This window comes from Podarcis bocagei (genome assembly GCF_964188305.1).
Source record: "Podarcis bocagei genome assembly, chromosome: 1".
NCBI classification, from domain to species: domain Eukaryota; kingdom Metazoa; phylum Chordata; class Lepidosauria; order Squamata; family Lacertidae; genus Podarcis; species Podarcis bocagei.
This window is the reverse complement of record NC_138125.1, coordinates 4,956,484-4,979,831: the sequence shown is the minus strand read 5'-3', so window position 1 is coordinate 4,979,831 and position 23,348 is coordinate 4,956,484. Positions and strand designations below refer to the sequence as shown.

At 46.6% G+C, this 23,348-nt stretch overlaps 1 protein-coding gene across 1 annotated transcript in view; it reads right to left on the bottom strand.

Annotated features, from left to right (window-relative positions):
• The window catches only part of NID2 (nidogen 2), a 100,401-nt gene extending 89,025 nt beyond the window's left edge, over nt 1-11,376 (bottom strand). Inside the window, exons 1-2 of the mRNA XM_081191170.1 lie at nt 11,082-11,376; nt 7,285-7,590 (exon numbers count right to left, since the gene is read on the bottom strand). Coding sequence (XP_081047296.1) covers nt 7,285-7,590; nt 11,082-11,291 — 516 coding nt within the window. The 5' untranslated portion in view covers nt 11,292-11,376. The remainder of the gene's footprint in view (nt 1-7,284; nt 7,591-11,081) is intronic.
• Between the last annotated feature and the right edge of the window lie 11,972 nt (nt 11,377-23,348).

Below are 23,348 nucleotides of genomic sequence, written 5' to 3'. Positions count from 1 at the left end.
GAGGAGGAGGAGAAGAAGAAGGAGAAGAGAAGAAAAAGAAGAAGAAGGAGGAGAAGAAGGAGAAGAATAGGCTTACCCTCCATGATAGCTTGGGAAAGAGGAGACTGAGAGGAGATACAATGGCCATCTTCAAATAGCTAAAGGGCTGTCACACAGAGGATAGAGCAAGTTTGCTTTCTGCTGCTCCAAATCGGACCCAAACTGAGGGATTCAAGTTACAGGAAACAAGATTCCACTCAACATCAGAAGAACCCTTCCCGGGTCGTACTTTTCCATGACACAGCCTTGCGCCTTCATTGAGTGATTTTTGCAAACCTGGTACGGTGCCTTTGAACTGCAAGAGGCTCCTATGTACAAAGGATGCGGGTGGTGCTGTGGTCTAAACCACTGAGCCTCTTGGGCTTGCCAATCGGAAGGTCGGCGGTTCGAATCCCCACGATGGGGTGAGCTCCCATTGCTCTGTTCCAACTCCTGCCAACCTAGCAGTTCGAAAGCACACCAGTGCAAGTAGATAAATAGGTGTCACTGTGGCTGGAAGGTAAACGGCATTTCAGTTCGCTCTGGTTTCCGCCACGGCGTCCCGTTGCACCAGAAGCAGTTTAGTCCTGCTGGCCACACGACCCAGAAAGCTGTCTGTGGACTAATGCCGGCTCCCTTGGCCTGAAAGCGAGATGAGCACCACAACCCCATAGTCACTTTTGACTGGACTTTACCGTCCAGGGGTCCTTTACCATTACAGTCATACCTCGTGTTGTGTTTGCTTCATGATACGTTTTTTCAGGTTGCGTCCCGCAGTGACCCAGAAGTACCAGAAAGGGTTACTTCCGGGTTTCACTGCTTGCGCATGCGCAGACGTGCAAAATGACGTCACGCACATGTGCAGATGCGGCAAATCGTGACCCACACATGAGCAGACGAGGGTTGCGTTCTGCTCATGTTGCAAACGGGACTCCGGAACGGATCCCGTTCGTAACCAGAGGTACCACTGTACCTTTTACCTATGCACAATAGGTAACAAGTCCCGCCTTTGGCCCCACCCACTTGTGCCTCAGGGCCCCTCCCACCTCTGGCATAAGGCCCCCAGGAGGCCAGCCTTGAGAGAACGCAACCCTTCATAGAATCATAGAATCATAGAGTTGGAAGAGACCACAAGGGCCATCGAGTCCAACCCCCTGCCAAGCAGGAAACACCATCAGAGCATTCCTGACATATGGTTGTCAAGCCTCTGCTTAAAGACCTCCAAAGTAGGAGACTCCACCACACTCCTTGGCAGCAAATTCCACTGTCAAACAGCTCTTACTGTCAGGAAGTTCTTCCTAATGTTTAGGTGGAATCTTCTTTCTTGTAGTTTGGATCCATTGCTCCGTGTCCGCTTCTCTGGAGCAGCAGAAAACAACCTTTCTCCCTCCTCTATGTGACATCCTTTTATATATTTGAACATGGCTATCATATCACCCCTTAACCTCTTCAGGCTAAACATGCCCAGCTCCCTTAGCCGTTCCTCATAAGGCATCGTTTCCAGGCCTTTGACCATTTTGGTTGCCCTCCTCTGGACACGTTCCAGTTTGTCAGTGTCCTTCTTGAATTGTGGTGCCCAGAACTGGACACAGTACTCCAGGTGAGGTCTGACCAGAGCAGAATACAGTGGCACTATTACTTCCCTTGACCTATTAAAGCTTCCCCAGCCCAAGAGGGTAGTTCTCTGCCCCGAGGAGCTTACAATCTGAAATGGCCTGGCGTTATTGTCTGGGGTGCTTCCTGGAGAGGCAGAAGATCGACGTGTCGTGGTTGCCATCTGTTGTAAATAAAAATATGCCCTTTTTTCCCTTATGGGGTATCCAAGAGGCCATATAGAGTCCTTACATAGGTTCCCTATTGGTAGGAGAAAATAACAGAGGCCAACCAGAGAATATTGAGAAGCAAAGCAGCTAGTAAGCCTGATCTTTATTGATCTGTTGCAACAGGGTGCTCCCCTCACCCGCAGGAGAGAGGAGGGACCCAGAAAAATGGCATTCAAGGCCTTCTAAAGACTTTTGAAATTGCCACCCTGTAGATCAAGACCACCCCCAGAAACATCATACCTACATCACAGAAAGGGTGCAACCTAAGACCACCGCTCAGATACATCACACCTACATCACAGAAAAGGCAGTCTAAAACAGAAATTTGAATATTGTTTTTCTCCTGTTGTTGTTTATCTCCTAGAATCATAGAATCATAGAGTTGGAATAGACCACAAGGGCCATCGAGTCCAACCCCCTGCCAAGCAGGAAACACCATCAGAGCACTCCTGACATCAGAGCACTCCTGTCTGGCAGGTCACTTGATTGGATTTCCTGGGTAGCCTGGCCAGATAAATACTTAGTTCCTGGGCCAGGTCACAGGCTCACACCCTATTCAAACACAGACATACCCTTGAGACAGGATTTGTGAAGGAAGAGAGAATGGGGAGGCTTTTCCATTTTGACCTTGCAGAGAAAACATTTGGTCAGTTTAGGAATCAAAATGGTTCCCAGTTGGTCTTTCTGTGCTGATCTATGTATGTGCGGTTATGAACATTACCATATATCTAAGACCATAAAATTCCTATCATAGACGTCACCCTTCCTCACCGATAACCTCGTGTTTCCTGAGCAAGCACCTTCTGCACCCAAGAAGACCTTTGTGCTAGAGGGTATCAGCGCTATTGCGGGGCCGGAAGGCAGTGCCTGAGGCCGTCGTGGCCGCATGTCCAAATATGTGCCTGGAGATCTGGAATGCAGAAACTATGGACATCCCCGCTCCGGCTGATAAGGATTTCAGCAAGAGCCTTTGGGGGATTTTCCTCTCGAACTAAAAAAAAAAAAACTTTGCAAATGTTAAGTAAACAAATAAAAAAGATAGTATTGTGGGACGTAGCCAAGGGCTCTGGCTCTGATGAAGCCATGCCTTTGTCAGAATGAAAAAGAAGTGGAAAAGGAGAGGGGGGAAATCTCAAAATGTGTAGCAACGAATTTCACAGCATTCCCTTGAAAATAATTCAGATGTTCCTGACGGCCACAAGCTTTCCTCCAGAAGTGGTCGCGTTTGGCAAACTGAGACAAACTGTCATTTCTATTGAGCTGCTTAGCTTCAGATAAGGAGGCTGCCTCACCAGCCCAAGAGCAAATCCGGCCTTTGGGCTATCTAAGCAGATAGTGTCTGCTCTGGCTGGTAGCAGCTCTGCAGAGTCTAAGGCCCAAGATTTTTGCTTCTGAGTAACAGCCGCTGGAAACCACAGGAGGGAAGAGTTGCTCTCGATCCAGCAGGCTGTTGTTTCATGAAGAAGAAATTCTTCTTTTGTATTTTTGGCTAATGTTTCTTTTATTTTGCTTTCTTTATTTTCTCTTTCTCGCTCTTTCCTCTCCTTATTCCTATGGTTCCTTTCTTTCCTTCTTCTGTTTTTGTTCTGTATCTTTTAGAGCTGCAATTTTACTATGTTATGGGACAATCACAATTAAAAAACGTATTATTATTTTTATAAAAAAACACTCAAAGAGGTTGACGAAAAAGATAAAGCGATAAAATGGTCACCCAGAAAAACTAACAGCAATAATTTAAGACTTGCAGGAAGCTTAAGATGACAAGAGACTAAAAGCAGGTTAAAACTCACGCCAAGTTTCTAAACATACAAAAGTTTAAAAACTAAAATGGAATAGCACTCACATTAACTTTCTAGGCATCTGCGTGGGCTCGTCTGAACAAAAATGTTTTTCGCACTCGCCGAAAAGAGTACAGTGGTACCTCAGGTTAAGTACTTAATTCATCCCGGAGGTCTGTTCTTAACCTGAAACTGTTCTTAACCAGAAGCACCACTTTAGCTAATGGGGCCTCCTGCTGCCGCCACGCCGCTGGAGCATGGTTTCTGTTCTCATCCTGAAGCAAAGTTCTTAACCTGAAGCACTGTTTCTGGGTTAGCGGAGTCTGTAACCTGAAGCATATGTAACCTGAGGTACCACTGTACAGTGAAGATGCCTGCCTGATTATCAAGAGGCAAGGAGTTCCAAAGGACATGATCTGCTGGGAATCTCTGGCCCGAGCCTATTTGCAATGCCTGGCATTTTCCCAGATTCATTTCAGCAGTTTACAAAGGATTCTTCCCTTAAGCAAACGAAGAAACTGAGCACAGTGTACAACAAATGAGTCTCGTTGCACAAGGACTTCCGCTTGCACAATGGGGTTTTCCCCCCTTCCCCCTGTGCACCCCAAAATGGGCTCGGGGGGGTCATGAGAAACTCCAGAGTAGCATGCAGTGGAGGAGATTGGGGGGGGGGTGTCCCATCCGGCAAGCGGAAATGACAGAACAGTGGCCTCAGCACAAAGCTGGGTTCTTCCCGGAGGTTTCCATCTAAACACGCAGGATTAAACCCAGAGTTAAATGGGAAATCTGACAGATAACAGTGTTCCGGTGGGGTCAAGCGTCAAAGGGCAAGGGCAAAGGTCAGCTTGCCTTGCTTGTTCCTAAGCCACCCTCGATGGACTCTGAGCACCCAACATTTGTTCAAACAGAGGCAGAGGGCAAATTCTGCCAGCCCAAATTCAGTTTCCTCAACCCAAGAGGGCGGCTGAGACCCAAATCTTCAACGCAGAATCTCTGGAAGCCTACGCCAGATGGCGGCTAACAGATTGAGGTTGAATCCTGACAAGACAGAAGTACTGTTTTGGGGGGACAGGGAGCGGGTTGGTGTGGGGGATTCCCTGGTCTTGAATGGGGTAACTGTGCCCCTGAAGGACCAGGTGCGAAGCCTGGGAGTCATTTTGGACTCACAGCTATCCATGGAGGCGCAGGTTAACTCTGTGTCCAGGGCAGCTGTTTACCAGCTCCATCTGGTACTCAGGAGGAGACCCTCCCTGCCCGCAGACTGTCTCGCCAGAGTGGTGCATGCTCTAGTTATCTCACGCTTGGACTACTGCAACGCGCTCTACGTGGGGCTACCTTTGAAGGTGACCCGGAAACTGCAATTAATCCAGAATGCGGCAGCTAGACTGGTGACTGGGAGGGGCCGCCGGGACCACATAACACCGGTTCTGAGAGATCTGCATTGGCTCCCAGTACGTTTCCGAGCACAATTCAAAGTGTTGGTGCTGACCTTTAAAGCCCTAAACGGCCTCGGTCCTGTATACCTGAAGGAGCGTCTCCACCCCCATCGTTCAGCCCGGACACTGAGATCCAGCGCCAAGGGCCTTCTGGTGGTTCCCTCATTGCGAGAAGTGAGGCTACAGGGAACCAGACAGAGGGCCTTCTCGGTAGTGGCGCCCGCCCTGTGGAACGCCCTCCCATCAGATGTCAAAGAGATAAATAATTACCTGACATTCAGAAGACATCTTAAGGCAGCCCTGTTCAGGGAAGTTTTTAATATGTAACGCTGTACTGTTTTTAACTCTGATTGGGAGCTGCCCAGAGTGGCTGGGGAAACTCAGCCAGATGGGCGGGGTATAAATAAAAAATATTATTATTATTATTACGCCAGTGGAACGATCTGCTTGTAGATTCTCCTTCCTTGCAGGTTTTTAAGCAGAGCTTGGAAATTCCTTCTGTCATGGATGCTTTAGCTGAGATTCCTGCACTGCTGTGGGGCTGGACTAGATGACCCTTGGTGCCCTCCCAACTCTATGATTCTTTCTCCCACCCCGTGGTCTTTGACAGGAAGAGGCAGCCTGCCGCTCTGAGGATCTGGGGGCCTGAAGGCAAACAATTCTGCAACCATCTGGGCTGAGGGAGCTCACATTGGCTACCTCCACTTTCGCATGTTCCCTGGCATTTAAAAACACAACAGCACGCCAGGGTTATGGGACATGGGAAGCTGCCTGACGCTGAGCCAGACCACTTGCCATATACCTCAGTGTTGCACGCACTGACTGGCAGCTCCACAGTTTCTGGCACGGGACATTCACAGCCCAACCTGATGGTGATAGGGACTGAACCAGTCTATTAACACACACTGTGTGTGTGTGTGTGTGTGTGTGTGTGTGTGTGTGTGTGTGTGTGGCTTTAATTCTATTCATTTTGGCTCCCGAACAGCGAAAACCCGGAATGTTTTCGAACGATTTTCAGACGCCGAACGTCCAACAAGGCTTCTGCTGGTGTGCAGGCAATCGGAAGCCACGCCTTGGTTTTCAAACGTTTCAGAAGTCTAATGGACTTTTGGAACGGATTACGTTCGAGAACCAAGGTACGGCTGTAAATGTTCTAAGCATTTTGCATTATATCTGTGTCGATTTAATTTGTGTAAGCCGCCTTGAGGCTCGGTTTGGGAAGAAGGTGGGATAGAAATAACAATAACAAACACAACAACAGGACTTTTTGCATGCAAACCAGAGGCACCCCCACTGAGTTACAGCCCTTTCGTGTTGTTTTTAAATGTGCGCAAATCGATTTAAAAATAGATATCTGCAGACCTACCTCGTTACAGGAATGCCATTAGGGCCTTCATTTCAATGCGTGGCGGAAAATCTGAAACATGCCTTTCGTTCCCAACAGACACGGGCATGAATCATTCACAGAGACATCCCCCACCCACCCAACAAAACAATGCAGAGGTTAAAACGGTTAACAAAACAAAAGCAGTCAGACTTTCCCAAAACGGAAAGCCCTCTTTGCCTTTTCCTAGGCAGCTGCCTTAAACTGAGTCAGAAAGCTGAGCCATCTTGTTCGACACTGACCGGCAGCCTCTCTCCAGGGTTTCAAAGAGCACTGAGTTCTGCCAGATCCAGCACTTGTGCTACCAGGAAGAGTTGCTGGGATCGCTAAGCCTGAATGCCGGAGCAGTCCTTGTTTCCTTGAATACAGAGTTAACTTCACTGACACCATGTGATTTATTGTTGACCTGGTCCTGACACCAAATCACCTTTCCATTTCCATCCCAATGGGAGCAGCGGCTGTCCGTATCTCTTCCCTCTCTATTGTATCAAATGCCCTATAGGATCCCAACAGCTTGGCCAATGACAGGAGACGAAGAAGAAGAGTTTGGATTTGATATCCCGCTTTATCACTACCCGAAGGAGTCTCAAAGCGGCTAACAATCTCCTTTTTCCCTTCCTCCCCCACAACAAACACTCTGTGAGGTGAGTGGGGCTGAGAGACTTCACAGAAGTGTGACTGGCCCAAGGTCACCCAGCAGCTGCACGTGGAGGAGCAGGGAATCGAACCCAGTTCACCAGATTACGAGTCCACTGCTCTTAACCACTACACCACACTGGCGCACCCCAAGGAGCACCCCAAGCAGAAATTGCCAGAAATGCAGACGTCACAAACCATCGCCTCACCTGTTTGGAAGGCTCTGAGTTCCGGCTGACTTCTTCGTAGGCCCCCACGTTCTCCCAGGTAGCGATGAAGGTGTGGTGTGGGGCAAACCCGTCTGCGCTGGGGAATCCAGCCTGGATTAGCTGGGCAGCCCGATCCGTCACCTCCCGGGAGTCGTCCAGGCGGTAATAGATTTTGCCCCTCCCGCCGCTGGTGTCGATGTCCGACAGGAAAGGAGCAACCGCGGGGAAGTCCGTGGGGAAATCATCGTCCACATACTGGGTCTCTCTAGGGAAGTCCTGGGTGGAAATGATCCCATTGGTCCCAACCTGTCAGGGAGCCAGGTCAAAGAAGAATGAATAAAGTGATCAAATATCAAACGCAGTGGAAGACTAAAGGTTTGTACGGTTCTCATCATAAATTTTTATTTAGTTTTACAAATTAAAAGTGACATTCAAAATCATAAATCATAGAAAGATAAACAAAGAATCAATTGAATCTCTGGAATTTCCCCCACCCCTCCATCACTAATCTTTTTTCGCTGCATATTTTAAGTCACTCCATTTTAAAAAAAATATTCCATGCACTCCTAGTTCTTGTTACATTATAAAGGTAAAGGAAAAGGGACCCCTGACCATTAGGTCCAGTTGTGGCCGACTCTGGGGTTGCAGCACTCATCTCGCTTTATTGGTCGAGGGAGCCGGCGTACAGCTTCCGGGTCATGTGGCCAGCATGACTAAGCCGCTTCTGGCAAACCAGAGTAGCGCACAGAAACGCCATTTACCTTCCCACCGGAGCGGTACCTCTTTATCTACTTGCACTTTGACGTGCTTTCGAACTGTTAGATTGGCAGGAGCAGGGACCGAGCAACGGGAGCTCACTCCGTCACGGGGATTCGAACCGCCGACCTTCTGATAGGCAAGCCCTAGGCTCTGTGGTTTAACCCACAGTGCCACCCGCGTCCCTGTTACATTATAAGTGTTATTTAAATCCTGCTTAGGAGCTCAACTGTTTCCAGTAGTCTCCAAGGTAAGTTATAAATTCCCCCCATTCTTTATTGAAATTCTGTTCTTCCTGGTTTCTGATTTTCCCAGTCATTTCTGCCATCTCCACATAGTCCATCAGTTTGATCTTCCATTCCTCTCTGGGGGGAACTTTTCCTTCCTTCCATCTCTGGGCTAACCGTTTGTACAGTTCTGGTTTCCTCGCCTCAAAAGGATACGGTAGAGTTGGAAAAGGTTCAGAAAATGGCAACCAAAATGGTGGAGGGGACAGAGCAACTGCCCTTTGAGGAATGGTTGCAGCATTTAGGACTTTTTCATTTAATGAAAAAGCAAGGAAGGAGCAACATGATAGAATTTTGTAAATTTATGCATGGCGTGGAGAGAATGGAGAGAAAAAGCTTCCCTCCCTCTCGTGTAACACGATAACTTGTGGACATCCAATGAATGTTGGAAGATTTGGGGCAGAGAAAAGATAGTCTTTACACAGCGCAGAGTTAAACCCTGGAACTCCTTGCCACATGAGGCAGTGATGGACCCCGACCTTTAGATGGCTTTAAAAGAGAATTGGGCAAATTTATGCATTAAGTGAATCACAGGCATCTAATTGCTTACTCGTAGCCGGATGGAGAAATGTAAGAAAGATTTACCGTATTTTTTGCACCATAACACTCACTTTTTTCCTCCTAGAAAGTAAGGGGAAATGTCTGTGCGTGTTATGGAGGGAATGCCTACGGGTGGCATGCCTACGGATTTTCCTCCTCTAAAAACTACGTGCGTGTTATGGTCGGGTGCGTGTTATAGAGCGAAAAATACGGTAGGTCCCAGTTGCCGGAGAGATAATCAGGGAAATTAATACTGACTGGCCTGTGGAATGAGATCAGTTGCTGTCACCACTAGGGAAAGTTTGGGGTGGGGCAGCCTTCTCCATGGTGACACCCAGATTCTGAGCTCCTTCCCTTGGGAAATGCTGCTGTCCTCCTCATTACAATCATACCTCAGGTTACAGATGCTTCAGGTTGCATTTTTTCAGGTTGCGGACTGCCGCAAACCGGAAGGGGTTACTTCTGGGTTTCGGCGGTCGCGCATGTGCAGAAGTGCTAAATCACACTTTGCACATGTGCAGAAGCACTGAATCGCAACCCTAGCGTGCGCAGACATGCCGCTGCGGGTTGCAAACGTGCATCTCGCACGGATCACGTTCGCAACCCGAGCGTCCACTGTACTCCCTTTTATGCACCAGTTATGGGCTTATTTTATTCACCTGAGCCTTCGGGGATTTAGCATCCCCGGGACCCAGCAATTGCAAATGTTAGATTGCAGTTTTTAATGCAATTGTGAAATATTTTTGCGACAGAGATTTTACTGCATGATAAACTGCCTTGAGCTCCCAGATGGGAGGAGGGGTAGGTATAGAAATAAAATAATACATCCGTATAGTGCTTAAAAACTCCACTTGCAAGCAGCCCATAAAAATAATCAGAGCATTCTGCAGGAATCCTTAAAACAACCCTGCAAGGAAAATTCCCCAGATTAAGTGGGAGGCAGCTAGGAAAGTGGAGGTTTGCTCAAGACTGCCTGGTGAGTTTACAACCGTGGACAAGAATGGAGCCTGGGAACTTCCAGGCTCAACAATAACAACCTTACTCACAAGGAAACTGTGTGTCTGCTTCTGCCACAGGAGGCTGTGGGCAGGCTGCTGCCTTTCAGCCTCAGTTTCTCATCCATAAAATGGGAGCAGCACCAACTCACTATCAAGGTTAAGAAAACACATCTGCAGATGAAAAGCTGTTGATTTTATTTCCTTTTAGTTATTAAAATCTAGCAGGTTTTCGTTTGCATTTTTTTCTATTTTTCAAATAAGTAGATGTGGAGAGATGTGGCAGAATTCGACCATTAGCCTTCAGTCAGTGGGTCGGGACCAGCTGCCAGATCAAAGCCGGACCCAAAATGGATCACCACAGCAGCACAGCCACCCTACATTTACAAAGGGTTGTGCTTGGAGCAGAGCATCAAAGTTAATTTACCCAAGTTTGCTATGTCTGTCTGTTTCAATGCAGCTACTCTGAGCAGGGGGAGCATTGTATACCCCCAACTGCATTGGGGAAGGGTCTCAAGTCCTCGGTTTGCAAAGGCCAAAAGGCCACCCAGCTAAATGGATGTGTCATCACTGGAGAGGAATTGGCGACAGAGATTTTGCAGCGTGTGTCGAGGGACGGAGCACCGGCTTGGAAAAGGATATTCGGAAAGGGACACACAGAGTTCCTATTGAGTGCCCAGGAATGTCCTGGGCAAACAGATGCCCGGCCAAGGACCCCTCCCTGCCTCTGGCATCTGGCACAGCTCTGGGCTGGCTCAGCAGGGGGGTGAGTCCTTGGCTTCTCCCTGGGGCTGGCACCATCCTCCAACCAGGAGCCTGACGCCAGCCTTTGCCAAGCTGGTGCCCTCCAGATGTTGATGGATGGCAACTCCCATCCGCCCCGGACGGCACATCTGGAGGGCACGAGAAAGCCCCGTCAGCCCCCAATATCTGGAGGGCACAGACAACACCCAAACGCCCTGCCCACCAAAATCTGGAGGGTACAGCCCCATCCAACATCTGGAGGGCAAAGACAACCCCTTGTTGGCCCCATCCAAAACACCTGGAGGGCACAACCCCCATCAGCCCCGCCCAACAGCTGCAGGGCGCATCCATCCCCGTCCCGTCCAACAAGATCTGCGGGGCACCCGCTGGGCGAAGGCTGCCCTAGACGAATGCCCTGCTCCTCTCCCCCCAAGTCCCCCGATCTCTCTCTCTCTCTATGGGGCGTCGGACTTACATAGACCTGGCTGAATCGGGTCTCGTAGTACAGCAGCGGGCTGGGCAGCTGCACGGGAGCCGAGGTCTCGTCGTCGCCGTCGGGCAGCTGCCGGTCGCCGCGCGGGGGCCCGAAGGGGAAGAGCTGCGCTCGGGGCAGGGCAGCCCCCCAACCCGGCAGCTGCAGGAGAAGGAGGAGGAAGAGCCCGGGCAGCGCGGCTTCCCCCAGCATGGCCCTCGCAATGGACTTGCTCCGGGAGGAGGAGGAGGAGGAAGGGGAAGCGGGCGGGGCGGGCGCAGCTCCGGAGCGGGAGGCGCGAAGCCCACGGCCGCCCCCTCGAGTCCCGGCAGCTGGCCCAGGGCAGGGCGGGGCCGGAGGCGCCTCTCCCGCCTCTCCATTGGCTGCCCGGAGCCCGGGCAGCGGCCAATCAAGCCCTCCTGGACTAGAGAGGATGCCAGTAACCCACACACACACACTCCACCCCCCCGACGGCAACATCTGGAGCTCGTTAGAGGCTCGGCGGGCGCAGCAGCTGCAGCGCCGCTGGCTGCCCGCCCCGTCGGGGATGCGGCCTTGGTGCCCGGCGCGCATCGGAACAGCTGGATCCCGCTGCTTGGGCGCAGGCACGTCGCGCAGAGAGGGGCGCAGTGGACCAGGAGGAGAGCCTGGCTGCCGGATCAGGCCATGGTATCCTCTTCGCACGGGGGGGGCCAGCCAGACGCCCCGAGGGGGGAGCCACAAGTGGTACCCCGGAACTTTCTCCCCTCCTGTGGTTCCATCTGAAATTCCTTTCTTCTTAAGCTCACTGGCAATATTGTCAGTGGAGATAAAATACATCAAACATCAAAAAAACGAAGATCAAGGCCACTGGTCCCATCACCTCCTGGCAAATAGAAGGGGAAGAAATGGAGGCAGTGAGAGATTTTACTTTCTTGGGCTCCATGATCACTGCAGATGGTGACAGCAGCCACGAAATTAAAAGACGCCTGCTCCTTGGGAGAAAAGCAATGACAAACCTAGACAGCATCTTAAAAAGCAGAGACATCACCTTGCCAACAAAGGTCCGTATAGTAAAAGCTATGGTTTTCCCAGTAGTGATGTATGGAAGTGAGAGCTGGACCATAAAGAAGGCTGATTGCAGAAGAATCAATGCTTTTGAATTATGGTGCTGGAGGAGACTCTTGAGAGTCCCATGGACTGCAAGAAGATCCAACCTCTCCATTCTGAAGGAAATCAGCCCTGAGTGCTCACTGGAAGGACAGATCCTGAAGCTGAGGCTCCAAGACTTTGGCCACCTCATGAGAAGAGAAGCCTCCCTGGAAAAGACCCTGGTGTTGGGAGAGATGGATGGCACAAGGAGAAGGGGACAACAGAGGACGAGATGGTGGGACAGTGTTCTCGAAGCTACCAACATGAGTTTGACCCAACTGTGGGAGGCAGTGGAAGACTGGAGGGCCTGGCATGCTCTGGTCCTGGGGGTCACGAAGAGTCAGACACGCCTGACTAAACAATTAAACAACATCCTCTCTCCCTTCAGTTTCCTCCTTAACAAGCTGCAGCAGGCAACCAGAAACGTCATAGCAATTTCACCCCATAAAGCTTCTTTCTTCTGTGTACATTATGGAGCTGGGAAGATTGTGTCAGCCCCCAACTCAGTCAGCCTCTGGCTTTTTAACAGTTGTTGATCAGAGCTTATTACATCAGGTTGTGGGTGGTAGCGCAGGGGAGGTGGAGATAATCTCTTGCAGCTACTTTTAATGTTCCAGCCCCAACCAACATCTTTTGCCATACTCCTTCAGCCTCCAGTATTTGACCGTGTACCACATACCTCTTTCTCCCCTTTCTTCTTTATTGTAGTCCTTTCAGCTTTATCAGCTTTGTCTTCTAGAGTAGTGTTTTTCAACCTTTTTTGGGCAAAGGCACACTTGTTTCATGGAAAAAAATCACGAGGCACACCACCATTAGAAAATGTTAAAAAAATTAACTCTGTGCCTATATTGACTATATACAAAGTAATTCTCTTGGATAGGAATCAAATAAACACTAAGAAAGTATTTTATAGTTACTTTATTATGAAATAGTAAGTAAACAGAAATATGAAAAATTTTAAAATACTTTATTCAGTGTGCAACCTGGGCCTGTTTGGCTGAACACAAAGCTGATATTCTGGCTGGAATCGAAGAAAGACACACACGTAGCTCTTCGTCAACAGCTCTCAGTCTCTCTCTGTATTTAGTTTTTATAGCAATCATGCTTGAAAAGCTCATCTCACACAGATATGTAGTGGAAAATGGGAGCAACGTCAAAATAGCTTTGTTTGCCAGAAGGGGGAACTCCTTGGCAGTATCCAACCAGAAACTGTCCAAAGGTAGATCAGCAAATCTTAGCTTGAAACCACGATTTTGTCTCAGTTCAGTTAGTTCCTCCTGCTTCTGTAAAGTCATGTCCTTTCCACCAACTGATGCTGAGCTATAAGGGTCCCTAACCCAGTCAAGGCATTCAGTGGAGACTGAAGAGAAATAAAATGACAACTTCTCCGGTCCTCCTGGTGACTCGAGTCGTGACGTCTTCTTCTCTCCGCTGCTGCGCACACTGTGCTTGGGCGGGAAGGAAGTCGGAAGATGATGTCCTACTGTGATAGGTCCAGGCTGGAGTCTGGACCAATCACAGCCCGGACATCAGAAAAGTGGAGGGTGTCCCCCTGAAGAGCGCCAATCGGCGCCCCTGCTGGCCGAGGGTGGGGTCAAAACCCCCACCCCCCCATACCCAGGACACAGTCCGGCACCCGCCTAGTGGGCGAAAATTTGAAAAAATAATAATTAAATCTTTCAAATTTTTCCCACGGCACACCAGGCAATATCTCGCGGCACACTAGTGTGCCGCGGAACAGTGGTTGAAAAACACTGTTCTAGAGTACGTAGATTCTTTTTTAAATATATCTTTTATTAATTTAAAATAAATACATTTATGAGAAAACAGACGTACATACAAGTAAACAAACATACAGTCAAACAAACAAACAAACCACACCCTATAAGATACAAGAAGATTAATATAATTATCATCATATATACTCCTGATACTGAACACATTTATAAAACTTATAGAGAAGAAATTAAAAACTGACTTCCAATTAATCTCACTGCACTTTATCTATCCATTACTTGATACCACACAGTTACATATTTCTTATATAATTTCTTTTTACCTTCCTACAAACTTATATTTATACAATACAGGGATCAGTTTAATTCTGCTAAGATGTTTCCTTTTATTCCATTGTTTTCTAAAGATTCTTTAAAGATTCCCCAATCCTTATAGACTTTTTCTTTTTGGTTGTTTTTGTTTTAGAGTACGTAGATTCTTTACCAGTGAGGTTACATCTGCTTCAAGACCTGAAATGTGTCTAATAACAGTCTTCACAGTGGCAATCTTTACAGAGAAGTTATTAGTTATTGACCATATACCCTTTCTTGAAAGTGTAGCAGGAACCCCCCCACCCCAATCATTCTGTTTGTACAAACTTCACACACACTCACACTCACACACTACATACGCCACATTTCTCTTATGAATTCATAGAAAATCAACCATACATCGGATTTGCACTGTTCCATTTTTATTTTAATATCAAAGGAGGGTGGCTTGGTTTCTGGTCAGCCATAATCTCTTCAGCATACCAGCACATCCACAGGAGCCCTGCCCAGTTGCTATGTCAACCCTGATAATCCCAGACAGAAGACAATCAAAAATCACAAAGAACAGTGGATTCACCACAGGCTGAAACAAAGGACAATGATCAGATTTTCCCTCTGGGGGCAGGAAACTGCAAACTCCCCATTGTCACCTGGAAAGTACTCATGGGGAGGGGGAAAGGAGGAACCAGCCAGGTGACAGGACACTCAGGTTACCACCACAACTCCTCCCTCAACCCCTCCTTTCTGTAATGTATGCATGATGTCAACCCCTTCTGTAATGTATGCATGATGTCAACCCCTCCTTTCTGTAATGTATGCATGATGTTTCTGGGGGTGGGCTTGACCTAGAGGAGGGGAATTTCAAAAGTTTTTATAAGGTCTTGCAGCCCATTGTTCTGGGTCTTTTCCTCTCTCCTGCAAGTGAGGGGAACACCCTGTTGCAACAGATCAATAAAGGCCAAGCCTACAGGCTGCTGTTTTGCTCCAAGTTATCCTGGTTGGTGTCTTTGTTTTGTCCAAGAGAGCCCTCGGATTTTTCCTTTAACAGTTGGCGACCGCGACTCAGGGACCCTTGGTTCTCCTGTAAAGGTGAGAGGGGAGATAGAAGGGATCAGGCGCCACTGGGCAACCTTAGCCCAGAGATCCTTCTTCCTCTCCCTGCCTCCTCTTTGCGGGCGGTAATCAATCGTCACCAAAAGCTCAACCAGGGGAGCAAAGGCGAGGTCAAGCCGGCTAAAAAGAAAAGGATCCTGAGATTTGCGGGGGACATCTTCGAACGTGAGTATGGTTTGAAGTCAAATACATTGGGAGGGGGGTGGAAAAGTAACGTCCCCACGACAGCCAGACTTTCCTTCTTTCATTTCTGACGGTATCCTTCGGAGTCGGCCGGGTACGTTCTCTCTCTCTCCTTTTCTCCCCCGATTCTCCCCCTCGGAGGGTGGCCAGGGAAATCGCGGAACTTTTCTGTCTGACGTTATCTCTCGGGGTCGTCTAGGAACGTCAAAACCTTTCCCTTTCTCTCCCCACAAATTCTTACGCGGTGCTTGGCCGGGGAAATTGTGGTACCTTTTGCTGTTTTCCGGCGTTCCCCTCGGGGTCGTCCAGGAACGTCTTAATCTCTCTCTCCTTTTCTCCCCCGTTTTCCGTCTTGGAATTGAGTCCGGGAAAGCGAGGCTCCTTTACTGTTTCTCTGACGTCTTCCCTCGGAGGCGTCCCTACAATTTGTTTTCTCGACCCCCGATCTGGCACTGCACTGCACAGGCGTCCAGTAGGGAGCCCGAACTTAGTCCAAAAGGCTAGGCAGGAGGCTGTTGTGGAGGGTAGAAGGGGAGGTAGAAGTTTTCGGGCCAGGTGTCCCGAGGTAGAAGTTTTCGGGCCAGGTGTCCCGAGGTAGAAGTTTTCGGGCCAGGTGTCCCGAGGTAGAAGTTTTCGGGCCAGGTGTCCCGAGGTAGAAGTTTTCGGGCCAGGTGTCCCGTGGTAGAAGTTTTCGGGCCAGGTGTCCCGAGGTAGAAGTTTTCGGGCCAGGTGTCCCGAGGTAGAAGTTTTCGGGCCAGGTGTCCCGAGGTAGAAGTTTTCGGGCCAGGTGTCCCGTGGTAGAAGTTTTCGGGCCAGGTGTCCCGTGGATGAAGTTTGAGTTCATGTATAAGATTTCTTGAAATGAGTTTGTAGCTTGAAGATAAGTAGGAATTGTGTTAGTCAATGGTACTTTGAGTACTGAAAGGATCTTCTATCTGCCCCCCCTTTCTTTCCCATTGCCTTTCCTCCCTTTTGTGTGTGTTTCCACTCTTTCTGTCTTTAGCGTACTTCGTTAACGGGGAAAAAAAAAAGGCCCAATAATAACATATGAGAGAATGGGAGCTCACGAAACACCCTAGCTGGACTCCTCCTGGCAACAAAGCTTCCATGAAGCCTTTTTGCCCCAGAGAGGATTCTAATATGCCCCTCCAGCTTGTCATCTCCAATTAGAGAAAAAAAAATAGAAATAAAATAAAGGGGAAAAATGGTCAAGTTTGTGTTGTTAAACTGTAGCCTAGAGCTAGAACATGAAACTGTAAACTTAATGGTGCACAGAAGGCAGTAGATATAATAACAGCCCATGTTCTTAAATGCACATAGTTTTAAATTGCAAGCTTGCTTCAAAAAAAAATCTTAAATCAAAGGAAGCCATGTTGCGCCTTATCAATCTTAAACAAAACAAAATGGAGAATGGAGTGTGCAAATGTTTGTTATTTGAGAGAGGCTCTAAAAGAGAGTTTCCCTCCCAAGTGGTGAAATCCTGTATACGTGCTACTTGTGTTCTGAAAGGGGGATTACCCCACCTCTTTCTTCTAGTTTTAAGTGAGGAGGGTGATTCTAAGTCTAATGGCAAATGATGTTTGTTGTAACTTTTGAGTTTGTGAGAAGGAGAAGTTAACCTAATGTTTCTGCTGCAAAAGCCTAGTTGAGCACAACTGCTCTCTCAAGCTAAAATGCAGTGTATGTATTTCATTAAGCGTATGCCTATAAAAGTATGGTGTTCATTCTAAGAAAAAATATTTGAGTCCAGTTTTAACTTTGATTTGGTTGGACAGAAGAGTTATTGTAAGGCTCCTGATATCAGTCTCTATAAGACTTCATGGCCTCTTTTGTTAGAAAATGCCCCCCCCTCCCCCTTGTTTCACTCTGCCTCTTTCAGTTGTTTTCTCCCTTCTTACTTCTGTGCCAGGTAAATTTACTCCCGAGTAAGCTTCCTTTAAAGGAAACTGCAAAGAGGGGAGGGGGCAACACTTGTGTATTCCCTTTAAAAAAAAAATCAAAAATCAAATCTAGGGCTGCTTTAACTGTGCTTTATAAGAGATCCTCTCCCTATCTTACGAAAACTGTTCACTTCTTCCTTAAATATCATTTCAAACTCACTCAAACTATCTCAAGATCTGCAAAAAGGGTTCTGTGTAAAGTTATGAACTTTTATTTTCCTCTTCCTTAGTACATGATAGGCGCATGGCTTGTGATCTCTTCCCCAGTTGTGTCTGTGTACATAAGTATGTGTGTCTCTCTCTGGTAATACAAATCTTGCTGCGAAATCTTGCTGTGAACCCTATATTTTGGAGGGTTGGACTAGATGACCCCAGGGTCCCTTTCAACTCTCCCAATTTGTGGCTGTGTGGAAGACCATGTGTCTGCAAGCATTGGAGGGTAATTCTTAAATTCTGGTGTGGTAATGGAGTTGAAATTCAGCCTAGCTTTGCTTTTTAGTTTTAAAAGGTGCGAGATGAAGCCATGATGTTTTGAAGCACAACTGGTAACATCAAGCATTTGGGTGATTACAGTGTTTATCATTTTGTCTACTATTTAAAAATCAGACCTCAAAGTCAGCTCAATACATAGACGCCTTGACCATCCATCCTGTAAATAAAGGGCAGTAGAATTTGTCTGCAAATGGTAAGGCTGAAATGGCTGAGAATGTTAAAAAAAAAAAAAAAATCCTATGAATTCTAACTCTGGCCATTTTTACTCATAAATAAGAGAGCGGTTGATTGTTCCGCGAATGGCCAGAAGGATATTAGCCCTTTCCTGTACATAAAGGAAGCAGTCTCTTGCTTGGGCTGAAATTGCTAGCTTTGGTGAATACTTAAATTGCTGAGTTTCTCTTTTTGGTTTAAAATCAAACCCTGTTTTCAAAATCTACTCCTTGCCCTTCCCTTCCCTTATTCAAATGGTAATTTAGCCAAAGGATGCAACATTTTCAATAGTATAAAAGGTTTGCTGAGACATGAACTCTGCACATGCACAGAGGCTAGATCAGCTAAAGAAGAGAGAGAGAGGAAGGGGGGAACTGTAAGGGGGGAGAGGAGGTTTCTTCCAAATGTAAAAGAAAACTCGGAACCATTGAGGAACCATTGAGGGAAATCACCCTTAATCTGTCTTTGCTCCAGGGGCTATTTAAGACAAAAGGCTAAAAAAACAAACAAACAAAAAAAACAAAAAAAAACTAGCCCATCAAAAAGTCAAGAGCTTTCCAGGTTCCAAATCTTAACATGCCAAATTATTTTCACAGGTAAATATCAAAGCATTCCCCCCCTCAATGGGAATTTTAGGAACAGCATTTCCTGACAGACTTCTCACATGAAATAATTTTCCCTTTTAACAGGATATGTGAACCCCGATAACAAAGTGTTTGTCCCTTTTTCCTCCCACAGCAACTTTCTTTCTGTTCTGTGAAACAAGTCTGAATCCCTGCTACAGTTTGACTTCCATCTCTTTGTGGCTTTGACACTTTTTTTTAAAGTTACAAATAATCTGTTTTCATTTATTTAATCTGTCTCTCCATGATGTCTATGAAGTTAATCGAAGCACAACCAAACATTGTTTGTGGAATGGTATTTGTTTACCTTTTGCCTGAGCATTTCTTATTAATTCTGTCATCTTGGCTAGTGCAAGGTACTTGCACAACTTTAAATTGCCATTCATTTTTTTCCTTGGTATTAAGTCATTTTCCAGTATTGTCCTATAGCCGATGTTGTCACTTCAAGAAACACTCTTTTATTTTCATTGTTACTTCAGATTTCTTAAAATTGTGTGTCTTAGCATTTATTTATTTTTCGTTCCTCATAAGTCATTGTGTGTGTTTCATTATTATTTTAACCTTGTATTTTTTACAGTTCTCTTTCTCTCCAAAGTGAAGGAAAGCAAACGAACTTGGCAGATAATAACAGTAGTTATAGGAAAATGTGATAATAATATTGGAATGAATGAAACGCTTAATGTGCTAAGATTTTTTATTATTTGCAGCTTCCCATGAAAACTGGAGGACATCCTTCTTGTCTAACTGTGTTTTTAAGTCGCCCCAAAACCCTGCCCCTTACAGGATATCACTTCTACAGATGTGCAATGATGAAAAGCAGCAACAACCCAACCCCTTCGCCATCACAAGACCTGCAACGCCAGAGTTTTCAAAGTGCCCACAGCTATCTCTTTCAAAGGATATAGACTGCCAGGGGAGTGGGCCTGACAAAGGGGGGTGGAGTTGACTTGCAAGGACATCTTTTCACTTGAACCTCAAGCCTCTGTGCTCCAGGATTCAAAAGATACATGCGTAAAAGATCAGAATTGTGTCAAGATATGCAACTGATATTTAATTAGTTTGTTTTGTATTAAGTGTTATTATGTAGGAATGTTGAAACAGTGTGTTATTTCCACAAGGGGGGGTATTTTTGTGTGTAATTTTTATGTTTAATGTCTTATTGCTTGCACACCAATTCTCATGCATTTTATACCTTCTGATAGCTCACACTATTGTGTAGTCCAATGTTTAGATAACCACATTTCATTGTCCCACCTGGCACTCTGCCAACTTTCCCTATCCATTTTAAAATGTGCAAAAACTTGCTTTACCAAGGAGAAGCTTATAAGATACATGAAGGTGCGTATGCTTTGGTTTAGTAGGAATGATCCCTTATAGAGTTAAATTGACTTATTTGGACAAAGTGCCCTTTTAAGAACGGTTTTCCTTTACAGACTGGTTTGAAAGGTTGAGAACCATGGGCACATAAATTCAAATTGGACTCAGTTTGAATTGGGCAAGTGTATCCAGGCTGCAATTAGCTTTTTGGTCCTTTAAGTGCAAGTGAGCAACTTCTCATGAGCCCAAGACCACAGCCTATAATAAAATCCCATAGCTAAAGGCCAAGGCGAAGACCTCTCCCTCACGAGATGCCCAAACCTGTGCCAGCTATGGTGAATGCCAGGCGACATGGTTAAATGAAAGCCCTGAGGGGATTCAACAGACAGGATGTGTTGCTGTAGCACTGTCGGTGTGAGACCACAAAACAGCTAGCTTGACACCTGAGAACACAAAAATGGCGGGGGGGGAAGCAAACTGCACTTTTCAGTCATTAGTGGACCTTCCTGCCTAAATGTAAAGCATAGATCACTATTGAGAAAATATTTCTTCCAAGGTGCTAGAATACCACAAGTAACTGAGCAACAAATTATTAATTTACGTGATATCCTATGTCTAACTATGTGCACTGTTACACCATTATATTTCTATGCAAATATCCTTAAAGTAGCATGATACCCAAGTCCCTTTCAGGTTCACATGGACACACACATCTGGGACGGAGAATACCAGGTTATTTTTTACCACCTTAAATTGTGCGGAGAAAAGGATTGCAAAGTAGCCACCTTTGCAATCTTATCTCCGAAGGGGGGAACTGTAGCAGGAACCCCCCCACCCCAATCATTCTGTTTGTACAAACTTCACACACACTCACACACTACATACGCCACATTTCTCTTATGAATTCATAGAAAATCAACCATACATCGGATTTGCACTGTTCCATTTTTATTTTAATATCAAAGGAGGGTGGCTTGGTTTCTGGTCAGCCATAATCTCTTCAGCATACCAGCACATCCACAGGAGCCCTGCCCAGTTGCTATGTCAACCCTGATAATCCCAGACAGAAGACAATCAAAAATCACAAAGAACAGTGGATTCACCACAGGCTGAAACAAAGGACAATGATCAGATTTTCCCTCTGGGGGCAGGAAACTGCAAACTCCCCATTGTCACCTGGAAAGTACTCATGGGGAGGGGGAAAGGAGGAACCAGCCAGGTGACAGGACACTCAGGTTACCACCACAACTCCTCCCTCAACCCCTCCTTTCTGTAATGTATGCATGATGTCAACCCCTTCTGTAATGTATGCATGATGTCAACCCCTCCTTTCTGTAATGTATGCATGATGTTTCTGGGGGTGGGCTTGACCTAGAGGAGGGGAATTTCAAAAGTTTTTATAAGGTCTTGCAGCCCATTGTTCTGGGTCTTTTCCTCTCTCCTGCAAGTGAGGGGAACACCCTGATGCATCAGTTCAATAAAGGCCAAGCCTACAGGCTGCTGTTTTGCTCCAAGTTATCCTGGTTGGTGTCTTTGTTTTGTCCAAGAGAGCCCTCGGATTTTCAACAGACAGTAATAAAGAGTAGTACCTCTGAGCATATACAGAGTGCATTCCTTCATCCCTGAGCAATTCAGAGCCTGCTTTGACCCACAAAGGCCTCTGCTATTGTACTACCAACCTTACTGTGTGCTTGTGAAACACGGACCACGTATAAACGCCATCTCCAACTCCTTGAAAGATTCAATCATTGGTGTCTCCGAAAAATTTTACACATCACTTGCGAAGAGAGGCGAACTAATGCCAGTGTACTGGAAGAAGCAAGGATCACCAGTGTTGAAGCGATGATTCTTCAACATCAACCTCGTTGGACGGGTCATGTTGTTCGGATGCCTGATGATCATCTTCCAAAGCAGCTACTCTATTCCGAACTTAAAAATGGAAAGTGTAATTCTGTTGGTCAATGAAAGAGGTTTAAAGACTCTCTCAAGGAAAATCTTTAAAAATGTAGTATAAACACTGGCAACTGGGAAACACTGGCCTGCGAGCACTCTAATAGGAGAACAGCCTTTACCAAAGGGGTCATGGGCTTTGAAGACACTCGAACTCAGGATACAAGGGAGAAACGTGCTAAGAGGAAGGCACACTTGGCAAATCCACACCGTGATCAACTCCCACCTGGAAACCTATGTCCCCACTGTGGAAGGGCGTGTGGAATGGCTCAAACTCTTTGCAAGAAGTAAACTGATGGGAAAAGGAATTGCAAAGTGTTGGCTCGCACCTGCTTTGACACAACAACATGTAACCTCTCTGTAGACAATTCAGAATCATTGCTCAATAGACAGTTCCTCCTGAAGCACCCCATTATAGCGAAACCTTTAAGCCAGTGGTTCTAATGCAAAGCTCAGGTGGAAGAGCAAAGCTAAAGTACCACCTGAGATTCCAAGATAAACTGCTCCTGACTTTGGACGTTCCATTGAATTACTGTGGGCTTGTTTACAGAATGAATATGTGCTTCACACTGCGCTCCTCACAAGATTTCTTCAAAAGGAAGCAAATTAAGTCGTGCCTGGGGAAACACATGCAGATTTTTGCAAACTGCAGAGTTTGTACTGAGTGCAAGACTGCAGTCTTCTTTGATATGGAATTCAGCTTTTTATCATTTTTTTTTTTATTTAGTAAAATGCAGGCCTGTGTCTCTCCCCTCTGCCTGTGCCTCTGGCCTTTGCACCCTAAAAGAATTAATTAAACACTGCACTAAAGTTAAAGGAAGAGGAAATGTTCCATTTCTCCCCAGGGCATTGCAAATGCATGTCAAATGACTGAACAACGGTTCCTTTTCTTCTTCTTCTTTGTAATTATAAAAGGATGTTCTTTGTGTCACTGGGAAACAGCTGGGAATAGTCTGGGGGGTTCAGTGTAACTGGACGCAGGAGCACGTCAAGGAACATATTACAAGTGACAGAAAAACACAGCAGCTTTCTGGAACTCAAAGGAGAGGTGACACAAAAGCTTGGAATCAAAGGCACTGCCTTATAGACTAAGGGAGTGTATGGGTTCATCTAGCTTAATATTGTCTACTCTGACCGGCAGCTGCCCTCCAGGGTTTCAGGCAGGAGCGATTACCATTCTCACCTGGAGATGCTAAGGATTGAATGCGGTGCCTTCTGCATGACAAGCAGATGTTCCGTTATTGAGCTCTGACCCTTCAT